The 17,184-nt window shown below is 31.1% G+C and overlaps 1 protein-coding gene across 1 annotated transcript; it reads left to right on the top strand.

Annotated features, from left to right (window-relative positions):
- Nucleotides 1–4,674: 4,674 nt before the first annotated feature.
- On the top strand, nt 4,675–11,063 carry LOC109004608 (glyceraldehyde-3-phosphate dehydrogenase GAPCP2, chloroplastic-like). Its single transcript, XM_035687483.1, has 14 exons — nt 4,675–5,134; nt 5,538–5,635; nt 5,791–5,858; nt 5,944–5,982; nt 7,414–7,514; nt 8,544–8,656; nt 8,826–8,925; nt 9,057–9,203; nt 9,453–9,513; nt 9,609–9,706; nt 9,804–9,946; nt 10,069–10,152; nt 10,515–10,604; nt 10,719–11,063. The coding sequence occupies exons 1-14, from the start codon at nt 5,051–5,053 to the stop codon at nt 10,771–10,773; spliced, it is 1,281 nt and encodes a 426-aa protein (XP_035543376.1). The 5' UTR covers nt 4,675–5,050; the 3' UTR covers nt 10,774–11,063.
- Nucleotides 11,064–17,184: the final 6,121 nt, after the last annotated feature.

The raw sequence follows: 17,184 nt of genomic DNA, 5'->3' as shown, positions 1-17,184 counted from the left end.
TGAACCAAGCGATACTATTACTACGCGACTCATTAGCCGCATGCGAGATAACGGCATATACGGCGCTTTGGGGGCAGTTAGGAACAATACGGATGAAGTAGATGACCAAAAGATATGCATGGAGATTTGCAGGTCAATTCGTTTGTTCTTGCCCGTGCTCGATTGGAAGGAAGAAAGCCTTTCCTCATTGAATTTAAGACTAATTTTTTGGGACTGTCACTACTTAATCAGTTTTGCCATAGAGATAAAAGATAAATTGAGATAAAAATTAGAAGTTGAATAAAATATTGATAGAATATATTTTTTTAATATTAATTTTGTTTTAAATTTTAAAAAATTGAATTATTTATTTTATTTTATATAAAAATTTAAAATAATTATAATAATTAGATAAAATGAAATAAATTAAAAAAGAGTAATTCTACATACAACCGTGAAGTGCGTAATCGCCGCGTAATCACTTTAAAAAAAAGTAGGGTCCACTATTAAAAAATTAATTTTTTTCCTGTGGGTCCCATATTTTATTCATTTTTTTCAAAGCGATTACGCGGCGGTTACGCAATTCACGGTTGTAAGTATCTTTTCTCTTTGGTCTAATGTCATGGAAAAAGTACAGGCTCTCTTTATTTATAGAGAATAGATTTTCTCCTTTACATTGTATAACTCAATTTGGATAAAAATTTTAGAAAATCTTAAAAAAAAAAAAAATAGTGGTTTGTTTTTTTTTTTTTTTACCAACAAATTAACGGGAAAAGTGCTTAACGAATCAACAAAATGAGATTCAGGCGAGGCAACCATTTATTCAAAAAAGTTAAACACAGTTTTAAAAGAAGTCTAAACAAAACCGCCATCAACTATCAAGGCATTTTCTCACGGATTTTTGTTATATTTATCCTGAATTTATTAGTTTTAGTAGCGCTAAACGCTATTTTGGGTGAGAATACTTTAATATTATTTATTATTTTATTATTATTATTTATTTATTTTTTATTATTATTTAATATTTTTTTATTATTATTCACATAATATCTGAGATTATTATATTATCTAAAAAAAAATCTATATTATGTGATTATCATAAGTTCCTAACTAAATAAATTAAAACTAATTAAAACGCACAGTTTAATAAATGAAACTGACAAAATTTAAAGATCGGAAAACAAGATTTTTTCTTTTTCTATTCCACGTGATTGCTCCTCTCAAGATTTTTTTCTTAAAGGATCGAGTGAACTGTACCCAAAAGCCAAAACCGCAGTCCTGGCCGACCGGTAGGACCCGACGGGGGTCTGACGTGTCATCCGAGGGCTTCCTGAGCTGTTCTCTTCTCAGCACGCCACGACAAACTCACCAACCTCATTATCACCTACTACCCCGTCTCAGATTACCTCCATTGAGACCGGCCACTTTTGGATAGACCTCTTTCTTTTCTCTTTTTACCTATTTTTAAATTTTACCAAAATATTTTTTAAATTTAATATATTATTTTTAAATTTAATTATTTTTATTGCTAATGTATAGCGTATGAAAGTTGAAAATAATTTTTTTTTTTCTAAACAACAAAGAGGGTTGCTTCTTGAATTTTATCATCGACCTGGTTTCCATGATTAATCCTAAAATAAAGAATTATTGAATACGTTGCTTCATTTTAAAGAAATCTATATCAGATCACGTTAAGAAAAAGTGAATGAATTTTAATTTGATATGGTGCATGTATTTAAAAACTTATTTGAAAACAATACTTTTGAATTGAGACATGGTTGCTATTAATTTTAATTTGAGACGGGGCATGATGTGGTATTAGATTACTACAAAATTATTTGTTAGACAATTATTTTTTTAAAAGGGAGTGCTTTGCATATTCTATAACTTTTTTTAAGGGAAACTGTCATTATTCATTCATTCGTCAGAGAAACTTACATCCATGACAAGATACATGTAGATATATCTCCATATCAATATTACCTCATAAACTAATTAGAGAATTTAAAGCTTTACCAGTACACTATTTTTTTTGTGTGACTGGTTTGATTTTCACTACTGTTGATACTCTCTACAAACAAACGTCCAAGAGACAACACTCTGCCTAAACAGAGACTCAACCTCACCTTTTATAGAAGGAGATGACTTAACTTCTATAGACAAACGTTGAAGAGAAGAACTATTTTTTATTTTTATTTTTACTAAAAATAAGGAAAACAATAAGAAATATACGAGAAATGACAAATTACATTTTGGACCAACTCCAGAATCTATGACGACGCGTGAAGATAACATGCTGGTCTCTTTCCAGCCACAAAAGTCAGATCTGAAATATTTGATTGTGGCAATTTCAGTGATCCGGCACGTGAGGACCACGAGCGGTGATTTTTGCAAAACGGCCACTATCTCCCGAATGATTTGCGGTTTGAGAATTTTCTTGTATAGCGTGTGTCTCTACAGTAATATTAGATGGAGAAAGGAGGAAAATAAATGGAGAATAAAGAAGAAGCCGATGTCTCTTTCTCCTCCAGCGAAAATCAGATATGAATGCTTTTTAAGAGAGAGAGAGAGAGAGATTGCTTTTTTTTTTAAAGTTTTATGCACATATTATACACTCTATAATTGTATCTAACATTATCTATAAAAAAAATTGTATCTAATATTACTCTTTGTTAACACTTAGTGAGATATTAGGAAGATGATGGTTAAATAATGATACATAACAATTTTTTGTTTTAAGAAAGAGAATTGAATTTTAATATGATGGCAAAAGATTTGAATAAAAATAAGCGATATTTGAATCAAACATAAGATTACTGATAATGATCATTATCATTACTTATGATTTAAGGACTACAAAAGCAATGATAAAAAAAAAAAAAAAACATAAAATCACGTTATGTAATGAATATTGTTATTTTAAGGTCTCTACTCTGTAACTCCACACATTGCTTATATGACATAATTTGATTTAGAAAAATTTTAAAATTTAAATCTTACAAATCAAATCTTATCATAATTTAAATAATATGAATGATATATTCTACACACTGACTTAAAAATATTATTCTCTAAAATATTCAATCTGATTGTAGACTAACACTTATCATAAAGCTAATAGAATATATATCATATTATATTGTAGACATATGCTATTCCGTATTATAAATTATTTTTGGAAAATGCTAACTTGCTCCATAGTTTTGCTCCCTCATGCTCGTGTATTTTATTTTATCTTTTAATTATTTTTAATTAATGATTAAAAAAAGGACTATTAATGAACTTGTGAATTTTTATTAAACATTTAAAAATGTTTAAAAAAGTATTGAAAAATTTACACTAGGGGCACACCAGTGATACGCGCTGGGCAGCCTTGTAGCAGTTGCATTTTTTTAGTTATTCTACTAATCATCCTTACACCATATACTACATTTGTTTTTTTAATTCTTGCTAAACTAAATGTTTATCATCCATATACATAGAACTGAGCAAAAATTTGAAAATTTGATTCCAAATTCAGCTTCGCTCTGACTATGACAAAACAGAGTCAGAGTCAATTTTTTTTTTTTTTAATTTCTCAGTCGAAGTCAGAGTCGGAGGTATTGTTGGACCAACTCCAACTTTATGCTCTAACTTCGAATCTGACTTTACCCTCCGACTCCGACTCCGACTCTGAATCTGACTTTGATATTATCTAGATATTATAAAAATATATATTTATCTATATATTTATCATATATACGAGTATAATTATATATTTATATAACTATAACTTATATAGTTAAATTCAATAGTCTATTAGTATGAGCTAATTATTATAAAATAATATACTTATACTTCAATATAAATAGATTAATGATAGTCTAGTATATGTAAACATCATAGTATTATTATCATACATAATCAAGTATAGAAATATGTTAGACACTAGTATTTAAATAAGTTTAGTATAATAAGCTAATAACATATATACTAATTTACTAAAGTATAATAACATGTAATTAGATACAAAAAAGTCTAGTATATAATTAAGTTAGAAATAAGTTAGATATTAGTATAATAAATGTAATTAGATACTAAAAATAATATGTAATACTATAGTATGGTAATATGTAATTAGATACTATAATATAAATTTAGTATAAAAATAAATTAGATATAATTATAGAAGTAAAATAACAGCGAATGATTTAGTTTTACTTTTTATTTTTTTGAAAAAATTGAAAATTGAAAGCCCATAAAAAATTCTTTTTTTAGAATAAGCTAAATATGAAGAAAAAAGAAAAAAAAAACTAAAAGTGTAAATTCAACTCCGATTCGACAAGTATGAGTCGGATCGGAGCTTACATAAATAGGAGTTGGAGTTCGAATTTGAATTTCGACAAAGTAGGAGTTGGAGAATCCAACTTCGACTAAGTCGGTGCTCATCCTTACATACACAACATATTTGATAAGAAAAAGAATAAAAAAATACTTATAATATGTAGTGTAGAGATAATAAGTAGAATTGATTATTATTATTTTTTTAATCTCAGTCACATGTGTTGATACGATAAATAACTCTAAGTAATAAATCTATAAAATCACTTAAAATATAATATATCAATAAATATGAAGTTAAATAATAATAAAATTAAAATTTATCATGAAAATAACAACGATGAGAATAAGAAAGAGAGTAGGTAAGATAAACACAGACGATAGGGCCTCGAACAAAGTACCAACAAACCAACCAACCTGAGCTGCCTGTATACAGAGAGAGAGAGAGAGAGAGAGAGAGGGGAAAGTGTAGTTGCATTCTCAGACATCAGAAGCTCCGCCTCCCCTCCGTTTTTCGCATTTCTATATAATTTTTTATTAAAAACAATTAAACGAAAAATACAACATTTTAGCGCCTGTCTTCGTCGGCCGACGCCTACTCTCACGAAACTCAAAGAGCCACCATAAAAGGAACCATCTCTCTCTCTTCATTAGGGTTTTGGTTCTTCTCATTTCCTTCTACTGCTTCTTCTAGGAGAGATACTTCGAGCGCCTCTGTTAAGTGCGTATTTCTTCTTTTTCTTCAGTTCAAATGGCCGCCTCTTCTCTCCTCAGATCTACGGCTCCGGCTCCTCTCATTGAGGCCTCTCCCTCCCCGTCCGATCGCTTCTCCAAGGTCTGATCGCCCTCCACCAGAATCATTTTCATGTGCTCTCGATTTTTTTTATTTTTATTTTCGTCGATTCTCGGTCTCGCCTGTTTTGTTCTAGTTCGAAATGTGACGTTTGGTTGCCGAGAAAATCTTGCGTGGTGAAGGATGTATAGATTTTGGATATTATGGCTTCGGAAAATATTATTCCTTAAGATGGAATTCATTACTAAAAAAAAGAAAAGAAAGTGAAAGCACAAAAATAACGGATCAGAGCTGGGTTTGTTTGCTCCATTTATCTATTTACACAAAAATTTTATACATTAAATTTATCGTTATTGCTGTTGCTATTTTTCTTGTTGTTGTTATCTTCTTAGGAGTTCCGAGCTTTGATTTATGCACCATATGAATTTTTTGTTATTATTTTCAGGCATCATGCGTCGTCGGTTTCAATCGTAACCTCAACTCCGGGAAGCTTCAATCCAGCCTTTTCGGTACATCTGTTCCCAGCGGCTCATCTTACTCACAGTTGAGTATTCCCATACACACACACACACACACACATTTTTATATTATAATTCTATGTTTTTTTGACAACTATATATAAATACACACGCACATATATTGCGACTTTCATGTTGTCGTCTTTTGATTGACATTGGAAGTATCGAATTTGTTGTCAGGAAATTTAGTGTAAGAAGCATCCAGCCTGTTAAGGCCACAGCTACTGAAATACCTCCTACAGTTCCTAGTATGAATGCATATTTCACATTTTTTATTTCTTACTTGGGTTTCTGCTTTTATTGGTGCTCACTTTTCCGTTGCGTTATTTTTAGAATCACGGAGCAGTGGTAAGACGAAGATTGGAATCAATGGTATGTTTTCTTTCGAGTACAGTTGCGCTCTGTTTTGCTTGTTCTTAGAAAAACAATTCTTTTTTTGAATTTTTTTTCTTTTGGTATTGACCATATTCATGTGATTTTTTGTAGCTGTAGGACTTTGTAGTAATTGAGATTCAGATTGATCATTGACTAAATTATTTTTTTAGAGCTGTAGATAATATTTTTGTTGTGAATTATATGTATTGTTCTTGCTTTTAAGGTTTGTTCTAATCTTGGAAGTGATTAGTGGGTGAAAATGAATGCTTGGGATGCAAAACGGGAAGCTACTTAACAGTATAAACCATCAAATAGAGGCTTAAAATGTATTCTTGAAATATTTTTTTCAAGGTTTTCACTAACAGTTTCTTTTATCTGGGTGTCATTGTTAAATTATGGGTCTGCTACCAAATAGTTTGGAGAGTTCAGTTGATAATAACGTCATAAAAGAATTTGCAGATTTTTTGGAATGCAAGTCAGACTTTGCATCTTGTGGATATTCAATGTGATGTTTACTTAACTAGGGTTCAATCCTCAACTAATGTTAAATTTGCCCTGACTGCATATTATAGCTCATATGCATTACCTTACTGACTTTTCCCCTACCAGGACTCTTAGAAAATGTGGATTGTTGACTGAATTTAGAATATTGGACTAGGGATTTTTTGTTAAATGTTTAAAAAAACTTTGTTTGTCAACCTGTATTTCGGTGGCACTTTGGTTTGATGATATGGACCTAATGGGTATTTACTTGTATTTAGGCTACATGTGCAGATTGTTCTCATTTGAAAAATCATGTTATCTTAGGTCATACATTTCAACCTATAATTTTAAAGAGTGATTAGGCAAATTCCTAGTAGCTAGCACCTTCAAAGGCCCAGGAAAAAAGGTCCAGAAAGAAAAGATGAATAATTGCGTAGAAGGGTGACTTTTAATACTCCATGTGGTTTTATGCTTTACAATTAGTTCAATATGTTTATCTTTATGCAGTGAAATAGCATGGACTCCCTACATGGAAAACAGTTTCTGATACATTTGAGTGGGGTGAAGGATGGCTTCCCATGTTTTTCTAACATGATGGACAGCTTGCATATCGGGAGTGAGCTTTTGCATTGCCATTATCTAGACTATATACAACTTGGTTTCTTATTTAATAAAAGTGTATGAGAGTTTCTCAGTCGATGTAGTTTTGGCCTTAAGTTTCTAGGCTCTCTGTTCAAATATGCATCGATCAGTGGTTGCTCGCTTAATTCCTTATCTTCCGTTGCTAAAAATAACTATCATTTTTAGGTCGGACCTTTTAACTTTTCCATTCATAAGCTAGGTGACTTCTTTGCTTACCTACCAGAAAATAAAGTTCATGTTGCATATAGAAGATATTTCATTCTTACTAAGAATGACAGTCTATTCATTATGCTCATCTTACAGGTTTTGGCCGCATTGGAAGGCTGGTATTGCGAATTGCAATCTCCAGGGATGACATTGATGTCGTAGCAGTCAATGATCCTTTTGTTGATGCTAAGTATATGGTATGTTCAGTTAATCTTTTTCTTGTAAATCACAACTGTAAAGATCCCTTGGAGGATGAGTATTGGGCCATTATTGTAGGACTCCAATAATGTAAATAGAAACTCTCTGTTTGTTGCTGATTACATGATTATTTACTTGTGTAAAAAGTGATCTGCCAGTCACATACTTGTATTTGGATATATTGAATAGGGTTCATTTGATATTTTGATTGCACAATCTTCTATTGTATTAATAGTCCAGTTCATGGTTTTAACATCACTTAGGTTCCAGTCCCTCAAATGTCTGTGTAACAATGCCTTTACTATATGGCATCTTCTATTTTTCTTGGAGCTTCCATGTTCTATTATATGTATGTATGAGACAGACACCTATGTTTTTTTTTTTTGTTAAGTAAGACAGATGCCTATGTTGGAGCCCCAACTATGGAGTTTGGCCAACAATTTTGAGATGTTGGTGATTTATTTAAGATCTTTTGAGCTCTGTTATCATCTCCATTAACTGCTTAAAGGCTTGCACATTGTGTACAGACCTGCAGTATCGACTTTGATAGGACATTCTCTTCTGTTGCTAGTATCTCTTCTGTCTGCATATTGATCTTGCTTGTGGCTATTCTTGACTTGCCCCTATATCAGTTGGATATCAAGAGTGCCTTTCTTCACATTGATTTGTTTGAGGAAGTCACTTATCAAAAAAAGTATCTGAGGAGGTATATATGGAGCAACCGCTAGGTTTGATACTCAGCAGCAGTGCATTCAAATTGAAAAGTATACAATCATACTATCCTAGGAAGTTCAATAACTTCCATTCATCATATGTACATTTTTTCTCGATGTAGTAATGTATGATGGCTTGATCATGCGAGCCTGTCTCGATATAGGGTTTCATTTATGAGTGTGTATTTGATTGCCTCTGTGTTGTTTTCTTCCCTTTCTGATATGGTTACAGGGTGGGGGAGTTCAATTGATAATTTGTAGCTTGCTTCTTTCATTTTAATAATGAAATTGGTTTAACTTACTGTTCTTTTGTAGGCGTACATGTTGAAGTACGATTCTACTCATGGAGTTTTCAAGGGAACCATCAAGGTCTTGGATGAGTCTACTCTGGAAATTAATGGGAAGAAGATTACAATTGTAAACAAAAGGTATTGTCCTTAGCATTTTATCCTCATGTTTTATTATTGAAATGACTCTAGGTTTTCCAGTGGCACCTAATTTGATTGAAAAACATCATACCTGCATTTAGTATACTTGCAATGAAAATCTGGACTTACACCTACTGAAGGACTAACTGCTATGATAATTTTTTCTCAGGGACCCAGCGGAGATTCCTTGGGGTGATTTTGGGGCTGAGTATGTTGTTGAATCCTCTGGGGTTTTCACAACAATTGATAAGGCTTCAGCACACAAGAAGGTTGGTCTATTTGTTAATTCTTCTGTATAATATATATATCTATCTCTCTGCCCCCAATTGATTTCTTTGGTCAGAATCACTTTAGTATTCATGCACCTTAAGCAGAACATTTTCTTGACTTCGGTCTGCAGGGTGGTGCCAGGAAAGTCGTAATATCAGCTCCATCAGCTGATGCACCTATGTTCGTCGTTGGAGTAAATGAGAAGACATACAATCAAAAGATGGACATTGTATCCAATGCAAGTTGCACCACGAATTGTCTTGCTCCTTTGGCAAAGGTCTGTTTCCATCCTTAATGCTCATTTACGCTCTCTTTCTTCTTTTATATTTACTTATAAATGAAAATTATTGCTTTCTATGGCTTTTTTGATAAGCTAATGTCTAATTTATTGTCTTTCTTTCACTTTGTTTTTTCAATTCTGTATGATAGGTATCCTTGGCCAATGATATGTAATTTAATCTAATTCTGGCCCTATGAACTACCCATTCTCTTGATTTATCTTGTTTTTTATTCTTATGTTTTACAGGTGGTTCATGAGGAGTTTGGTATCCTTGAGGGTTTAATGACAACTGTGCATGCAACAACAGGTCTCTCTCTCTCTCTCTCTCTCTCTCTCTCTCTCTCTCTTGTATAACCCTAGTTGCATTAACGTTTTGATAAGTTTATATTTTTCTCTGCTCAGCAACTCAAAAAACTGTGGATGGTCCTTCAAGGAAGGATTGGCGAGGAGGACGTGGTGCTGGACAAAATATCATTCCTAGTTCAACTGGTGCTGCAAAGGTATGATGGTATCCCAATGTATAGATTTAGAACAACACTTTGGATAGAGCTCTTTATTTTGGTGGGTCTGATGTTAATTTTATGTTTAATATTGCAGGCTGTTGGAAAAGTTCTTCCAGAGCTTAATGGAAAGCTTACTGGAATGGCCTTCCGGGTCCCAACACCGAATGTTTCTGTTGTGGACTTGACTTGTCGACTCGAGAAGAGTGCTTCCTATGAAGATGTCAAGGCAGCTATTAAGTATGTTTTCTCATTTTAGCGATCGTGTGTGTATGACGTCATATTGGCTGATGTATGGGGCTTCCTTCTTATGTTTTGACTTGACATATAACTTTGCTTTTGCCTTTTAATTTTCAATGAAGGTATGCCTCAGAGGGGCCACTGAAGGGCATCCTTGGATACACAGATGAGGATGTTGTCTCCAATGATTTTGTTGGTGACTCAAGGTAGATTTCTCTCTCTCTGTCTCTCTCTCTCTCTCTCTGTGAATGGTTTATGGTCTTTGACTTCTATATGATGGTCAAAACTATTGGCAATTTGAAAATTTTTAAGACTTGGTCAGTACAATTTAAACAATTTGTTTGAATGTTTATATCGAAAGAACATAAAATTACTGTTTTGTGCTGAGTTGGCTTTGTGATTTATGTGGTTTTGTTCTTTACCAAAGTAATGGGATGTTGGACTTTCACCTTTGTCAATACCTTCCCTATTTGCATTGCTGTCAAAATGACCTTGAAGTTCACCAATTTAAATGGGTTGTGATCTCTAGACTTGGTAACTAAGTTTCAACGGATTGGTTCCGTTCCAGGTCAAGCATATTTGACGCAAAGGCTGGGATTGGGCTCAGTGCCTCCTTCATGAAGCTCATATCATGGTACGACAACGAGTGGGGATACAGGTACAGCTTCTCTCTATTCCTCAGCTTACACAAATGCAGTCACATTTTTCTTGTAGTTGACATAAGATGGGGGGGGAGTATGACCAATTGTTAAATTTGTTGGTTTTCTTACAGCAACCGAGTGTTGGACCTTATAGAGCACATGGCATTGGTAGCATCTCACAACTAAATACCCATGGGACGGTTGCTGTCGTCAAATGACACTGCTGCGATTTTATTTTTGGTTGCGATCAAGTTTGGTTGGAAAGAGTAGGACGTCAATTTGATAGATTTGAATGGACTTCACCATCGTGCGAGTCTAGAGGCATTGCATGATGCCCATCTTAAAATAATGAATACTTTCAACTTGTATCAGCTCATTACATGTGATCTATACTAAGTTAAAGAGCTTGGTGTGTCCAAGTTAGGTTTTATTTTTTTCCCAATAACGAAGGAACTAGATAATCCGTTGAAAAGTTATGCTATACTTTGAACAAGATAAAAAAAATTCATTCCATTCAATTTATTTCTTAGAATAATAATAGGAGTTGATACAAGCAGGATTATGGACAGTGTCATACTAAGAAAGTAGGATAGAATCGAGATGGGTGTGGTATATAACATTTTCGAACACAATATCAGATTACATTGTCAACATTATATTTTCAAAAGAAGGCCCAATGCCAACCTTAGAATATTAACATAAAATAATTAAAAAAAGAAGAAGAGAATAGTTGTAAAATATGTTTGTATATATATATTATCACTTTAGTTACAACTATTGTTGCTTTACGATGCGACAAATTTCAATAATCTTTCAAATAATGATTAATCATTATTAGAAAAGACAAATCAATGGGTTATTAAATACTAAGATTTGAATTATCTTAAGCAACCAACAGTAAGTGAATAATAGTGAAATAATATGTAATATGTAATATTACTCTTGTTAGAAAAGATTGATTTGAATTACCTCAAGTAGAACGAAGTTTCCACAAGTCTAAATTTTTGCTCGTCTTACAGACCAAATTAAATTGTTGTGATTGCACTTCTACGTAACTTAATAAGCTACTAGAGTCCCCTAACATGATTACCTAATTCAAGATCGAGAGTTTAAGATGGTTGCTTTAAAAAATTGTGGAGAGAGAAGAGATGCTTTTGTTTGTACCTTCACTACCTCAAACGCATGCAACATTCATATTTTAAGAATCTATTGATGGGATAATTAATTATCCTCCTTGGAAGTTAATTTATTACTTGTGAAAAGTTAATTAACTCGTAGTGAAGAGTTAGGCTGTGTTTGGGTAACCAAGTATCCTCAACACTTTCTAAGTATTCTCGTACTTTTGAAAATACTTCACATACCAAACAACTTAAAATACTCTCAATGGGACCCACAAACTCACTTCAATCTCTACTCATAACTATTCACAAACATTCTATAATACTATCACTATTATATATAAATAAAAAATAAAATCACTATAATATTTATTACTATTAAATATATATATAAAAAATCATTATAATATATAAATAAATAAATAAATCACTATAATATATAAAAAAAAATATTTATCACTATTATATATAAATAAAAAATAAAATCATTATAATATATAAATAAAAAATAAAATTATTATAATATATAAATAAAAAATAAATCACTATAATATATAAATAAAAAATATTTATCACTATTATACATAAATAAAAAATAAAATCACTATAATATATATTTATAAATAAAAAATAAATCACTATAATATATAAATAAAAAATATTTATCACTATTATACATAAATAAAAAATAAAATCGCTATAACATATAAATAAAAAATAAAATCATTATAACATATAAATAAAAAATAAAATCATTATAATATATAAATAAAAAATAAATCACTATAATATATAAATAAAAAATATTTATCACTATTATATATAAATAAAAAATAAAATCATTATAATATATAAATAAAAAATAAAATCACTATAATATATGAATAAAAAATAAAATCACTATAATATATAAATAAAATATAAAATCGCTATAATATATAAATAAAAAATAAAATCGCTATAATATATAAATAAAAATAAAATCACTATAATATATAAATAAAAAATAAAATCATTATAATATATAAATAAAAAATAAAATCACTATAATATATAAATAAAAAATATTTATCACTATTATATATAAATAAAAAATAAAATCGCTATAATATATAAATAAAAAATAAAATCGCTATAATATATAAATAAAAAATAAAATCACTATAATATATAATAAATAAAAAATAAAATTACTATAATATTTATCACTATTAAATATAAATAAAAAATAAAATCATTATAATATATAAATAAAAAATAAAATCACTATAATATATAAATAAAAAATAAAATCATATAATATTTATCACTATTATATATAAATAAAAAATAAAATCACTATAATATATAAATAAAAAATAAAATCACTAAAATATATAAATAAAAAATAAAATCACTATAATATATAAATAAAATATAACATTACTATAATATTTATAACTATTATATATATATAAATAAAATCATTATAATATTTATCACTATTATATATAAATTAAAAATAAAATCATTATAATATTTATCATTATTATATATAAAAGTAAAATAAAATCACTACAATATTTATTAATATTAAAAAATCACTATAATAAAATCATTATAATATTTATTATTAAAAATCAAATCACTATAATATTTATGGGACCCACATATTTTTCAACTACCTACTCAAAAGTCAACAACTCAACATACTTCACACATCCAAACAACTCAAAATACTCTCAATGGGACCCACAAACTTACTTCAATCTCTACTCATAACTATTCACAAACATTCTCAACACTTCTCAACACTTTTCAACACCCAAACGTACCCTTAATTAACTGCTTGTAACTTCCCCATCCAGGTGAACATTACATAGGTCATGGGGTCACCTATTTACTAACATCTCCCACTTGTCCACAATGGGTGACATGCCCATTAACAAATCTCCTCCGACCTCTCAACTAATTACAGAGTACACCACTCATAACATTTTGTCCATGCCCCAAACTATTTGACCTCATTAGGTCAAGGGTACTTAAATCTCTCACGAGTTATAACTCAAAGCAATTCTTGACTTTATGTTATATAATATACTCATGATTATATCGAGTCAAAACGACATGATCTCATGGGCTATGAGTAATAAACAAATCGTTTCATCTAAATGAAATGAATCCCTCCCCCTTTCCCCATCTCTAAAGATTTCTTCCCCCTTCCTCCTTCGAAATTGAGAACTTTTATATATGTATCCAATTAGCTAGTACCAGCTGTTAATCTTAACCATGTTTGAACGTAGAAAAGTCAATAAAAGTTTTGAGAATCTTCAAAAAAATGTATTGTAGTTTTGTGATAATAATGCATGGATCCCATTAAAGATAAATTGAATGAGTACTACCAGATCGATTAGCTGGGTTTAGAATTAGCAAGATTAAAAAAAAAATACATTATAAAGGGAGAGATTTTATAGTAGAGAGTAGGTGGTTTGGGGCCACACACACACACACCAAGATATCAAGTTTTTCAAAGGTTTTGACAAGATCCGCCAAAACTTGCAGCAGGAAGATTTTCTTGGGAAGGCAGCATCATTCACAATAAATTGTTTCCACATGCAGAAGTAATAAAGTACAGAGATTGAAGACAAATAAACATGAAACAAATGTGTAAAGCACAGAGAATGAAGACAGAGATCTTGTGGAGACGATATTGAATGGGGTCGGAAGAAAATGAAAATAGGGGCTCAGGGCATTTGTGTAAATTGAGAGAAATTTATTGGTATTTCAGTAATTATACTTAATTCGTACACATGCAGCCCCCATTCGGGGACTGTACCTAGATGCCCTCGTAATAAAATAATAAGTAAGAATTTTAATAATCTTTTCTAGACACACATATCAATTCAATTAGACTTGACCGCTTTCCTATACATACTCTACTAGACCATATGATTCTTGGCCTTGAGATAACTTGCTAAAGCAATGACATCAAGTTTTCATCTCATGACATAATTCCAGGTTCAAGGGCATAGAAATAGATCATCTATTGATCCATTAGGGCTCACATAGTGATGGAGTAGGAACCCATACAATCAGTCCCTCACATGGTCATCTATTGCACATACAATATGAAATGTATATTATAGTGAAAATCCCACTCAATTGGGCTTGCCACATTCAAACACCATAGAAATCTTAGTCTAGTTGCCATAAATGATAAAAGTGCTCTAACTTGAGTTTCTTTAGCAAAATCACTCATTTAGCGCATGCTTAAGATATCTTACATTCCGCTTTAATTAAACTTCATGAAATTGTGCAAATACTTCATTTATGACTCTTGTAAGTCTCATCTTAGCTAAGCTAAGGTGTCATTATTTAAGTTTATCTTGAATGCTCCCAAAGCATCAAGTTGTTTATTTGCTTGCTTTTCAATTGCCAGAGCAACCAATTTGTCTCATTTTGCTCGCTATTAAAGCACCAAGGTGATCATCCATATGGAGTGGATTGATCTTTATCTAATGACATCATTATAATGCATGCTTTTTACTTAGTATCAATTAACTTATAATATGAGATAAAAAAATAATCTCACTGATGCAATAGATACTATTAGTGTCAAATGTACAATAAGGTTAATAAGGTTTCCTTAATATAACATATATCAAATTTGATAAAGCCTCACACTCCTAACATGAGTTCGATTTTTTTTTTTTACTAGCAATCTTAGTAAGAGGATTGGCTACCATCTTGCTAGTAGAGATATGTTGTAGGATCACCTCACCTCGCGCAACAACATCCAAAATATAGTAAAATCAAATATCTATGTGTTTGGTTCTGCTATGGTATTTGAGATTTTTGGCAATGCCAAAGCATTCATATATTAACAGCTTCATTTGCTAGAGTTGTAACCTCTAAGCACTGGAAAAAATCTCCTCAACCAAATAGCTGCTCGTACAACTGTTGAACAAGCAATGCATTCTAACTCTATCGTGGACAAAACAATGAATAATTCTTTCTTGCTACACCAAAAAACAACTTTCCCACTAAGCATCAATGCATAACCCGTTGTGAATTTATACTCATCTTTATCACTAGCCTTATTAGCATTGCTATAACCCTTCAGTCTCATATCACTATCCTGATAGCAATGAATGTGATTTTCTGTCCCATGAAGGTATAAAATATCATCTCAACTGCTTGTCAATGAACAACTCCTATGTTACTCTAATAAACGACTAATCAATCCAATTGCAAATAAAATGTCAGGTTGTGTTCACAATATAGCATACACCAAACTTCTAATTGCACTTATATAAGGAATTCTAGTCATCTATTTATTTTCCTCATCACTCTTAGGGAAATATTCTAGACTCAACGTATAAACCTTCTCTCTTGGAGTGTCTATGTATTTTGAGTTGTGCATACTGAATCTTTTTAGAACCTTCCTAGTGTAAGTCTCTTGAGACAAACTAAGAAGTTTCTTACACTGATCTCTTGAAATTTCAACTCTAAACATATAATTTGTTTCACCCATATCCTTCATTTCAGTAGAGGACAACCAATCTTTTGTGGTTTTAATTATCTCCATATAATTCTCAACTAATAAAATACCGTTCACGTACAAAGATAAAATCAGAAAAACTTCTCCTGTAATTTTGACAAACACAATGGTTTTCTTCTAGCATCTCAAACCCAATTGAAGTAATGACCTCATGAAATTTGAAGTACCATTGTCTAAACGATTGTTTAAGACCATAAATGGAACATTTTAGCTATCATACTTTGCACTCTTGTCCCTCATGTTCAAAACCAGTAGATTGATCTATATATATCTCTTTGTCTAATCCTCTATTGAGAAATGCAGTTTTCACATTCATTTAAAATTGTTCCAAATCTACATGTGCAACTATACCTAAAATGAGGCAAATGGAAGCAAAATTCACAACAGGGAAGAATTTTTTTTCAATAATCTATACCCTTTCTTTAGGTATAGCCTTTCGCCATAAGATGAACTTTATACTTATCAATTGATCTATCTACCTAATAATTAATTTTTAAAATCTATTTGCTTCTAATATATTTGCGCCTGGGTGGAAGATAAACTAACTCACAAACTTGGTTTCTTTGGCATAAGGCTCATCTCATATAACAGATAATCATTTATCTAAAGCATGTGAATTTAGTGTTTCCTTATAAAAAACAGGCTCATCAAGGTCACATAGAGCACACATGAAACATTCACCTTTAATCTTAAAACGATGATGAGGAATGGTTCCACTTTCACACTGAGACTCTTGCAAGTCACTTTTTAGTAGTAGAATTCCACTAGGATGCAAGTTACTCCCACTATGTTTTGCAATTATAGGATGAGATAATTCTTTACCCTCGCCAAAAATGGTGTAACTCCCTTGAGTTTTTACAACTCAAAACGCTCAAGATCTTCTTTTGCTTCACCATTATTTGGAAAATCATTATCAATAAATATGACATCATGTGACTT

The sequence above is a fragment of the Juglans regia genome, chromosome 2 (assembly GCF_001411555.2).
Source record: "Juglans regia cultivar Chandler chromosome 2, Walnut 2.0, whole genome shotgun sequence".
NCBI classification, from domain to species: domain Eukaryota; kingdom Viridiplantae; phylum Streptophyta; class Magnoliopsida; order Fagales; family Juglandaceae; genus Juglans; species Juglans regia.
Note: the sequence above shows the minus strand (reverse complement) of the source record. Positions and strands in the feature narration are given on the sequence as shown.

What these genes read in the sequence shown, in the direction of transcription:
- LOC109004608 (XM_035687483.1), top strand. Translation starts at nt 5,051, where the DNA reads ATGGCCGCCTCTTCTCTCCTCAGATCTACGGCTCCGGCTCCTCTCATT. An exon ending in AACTGTGCATGCAACAACAG is followed by an intron (nt 9,514 to 9,608) that starts GTCTCTCTCTCT and finishes TTCTCTGCTCAG; the next exon opens with CAACTCAAAAAACTGTGGAT. An exon ending in GATGTCAAGGCAGCTATTAA is followed by an intron (nt 9,947 to 10,068) that starts GTATGTTTTCTC and finishes TTTTCAATGAAG; the next exon opens with GTATGCCTCAGAGGGGCCAC.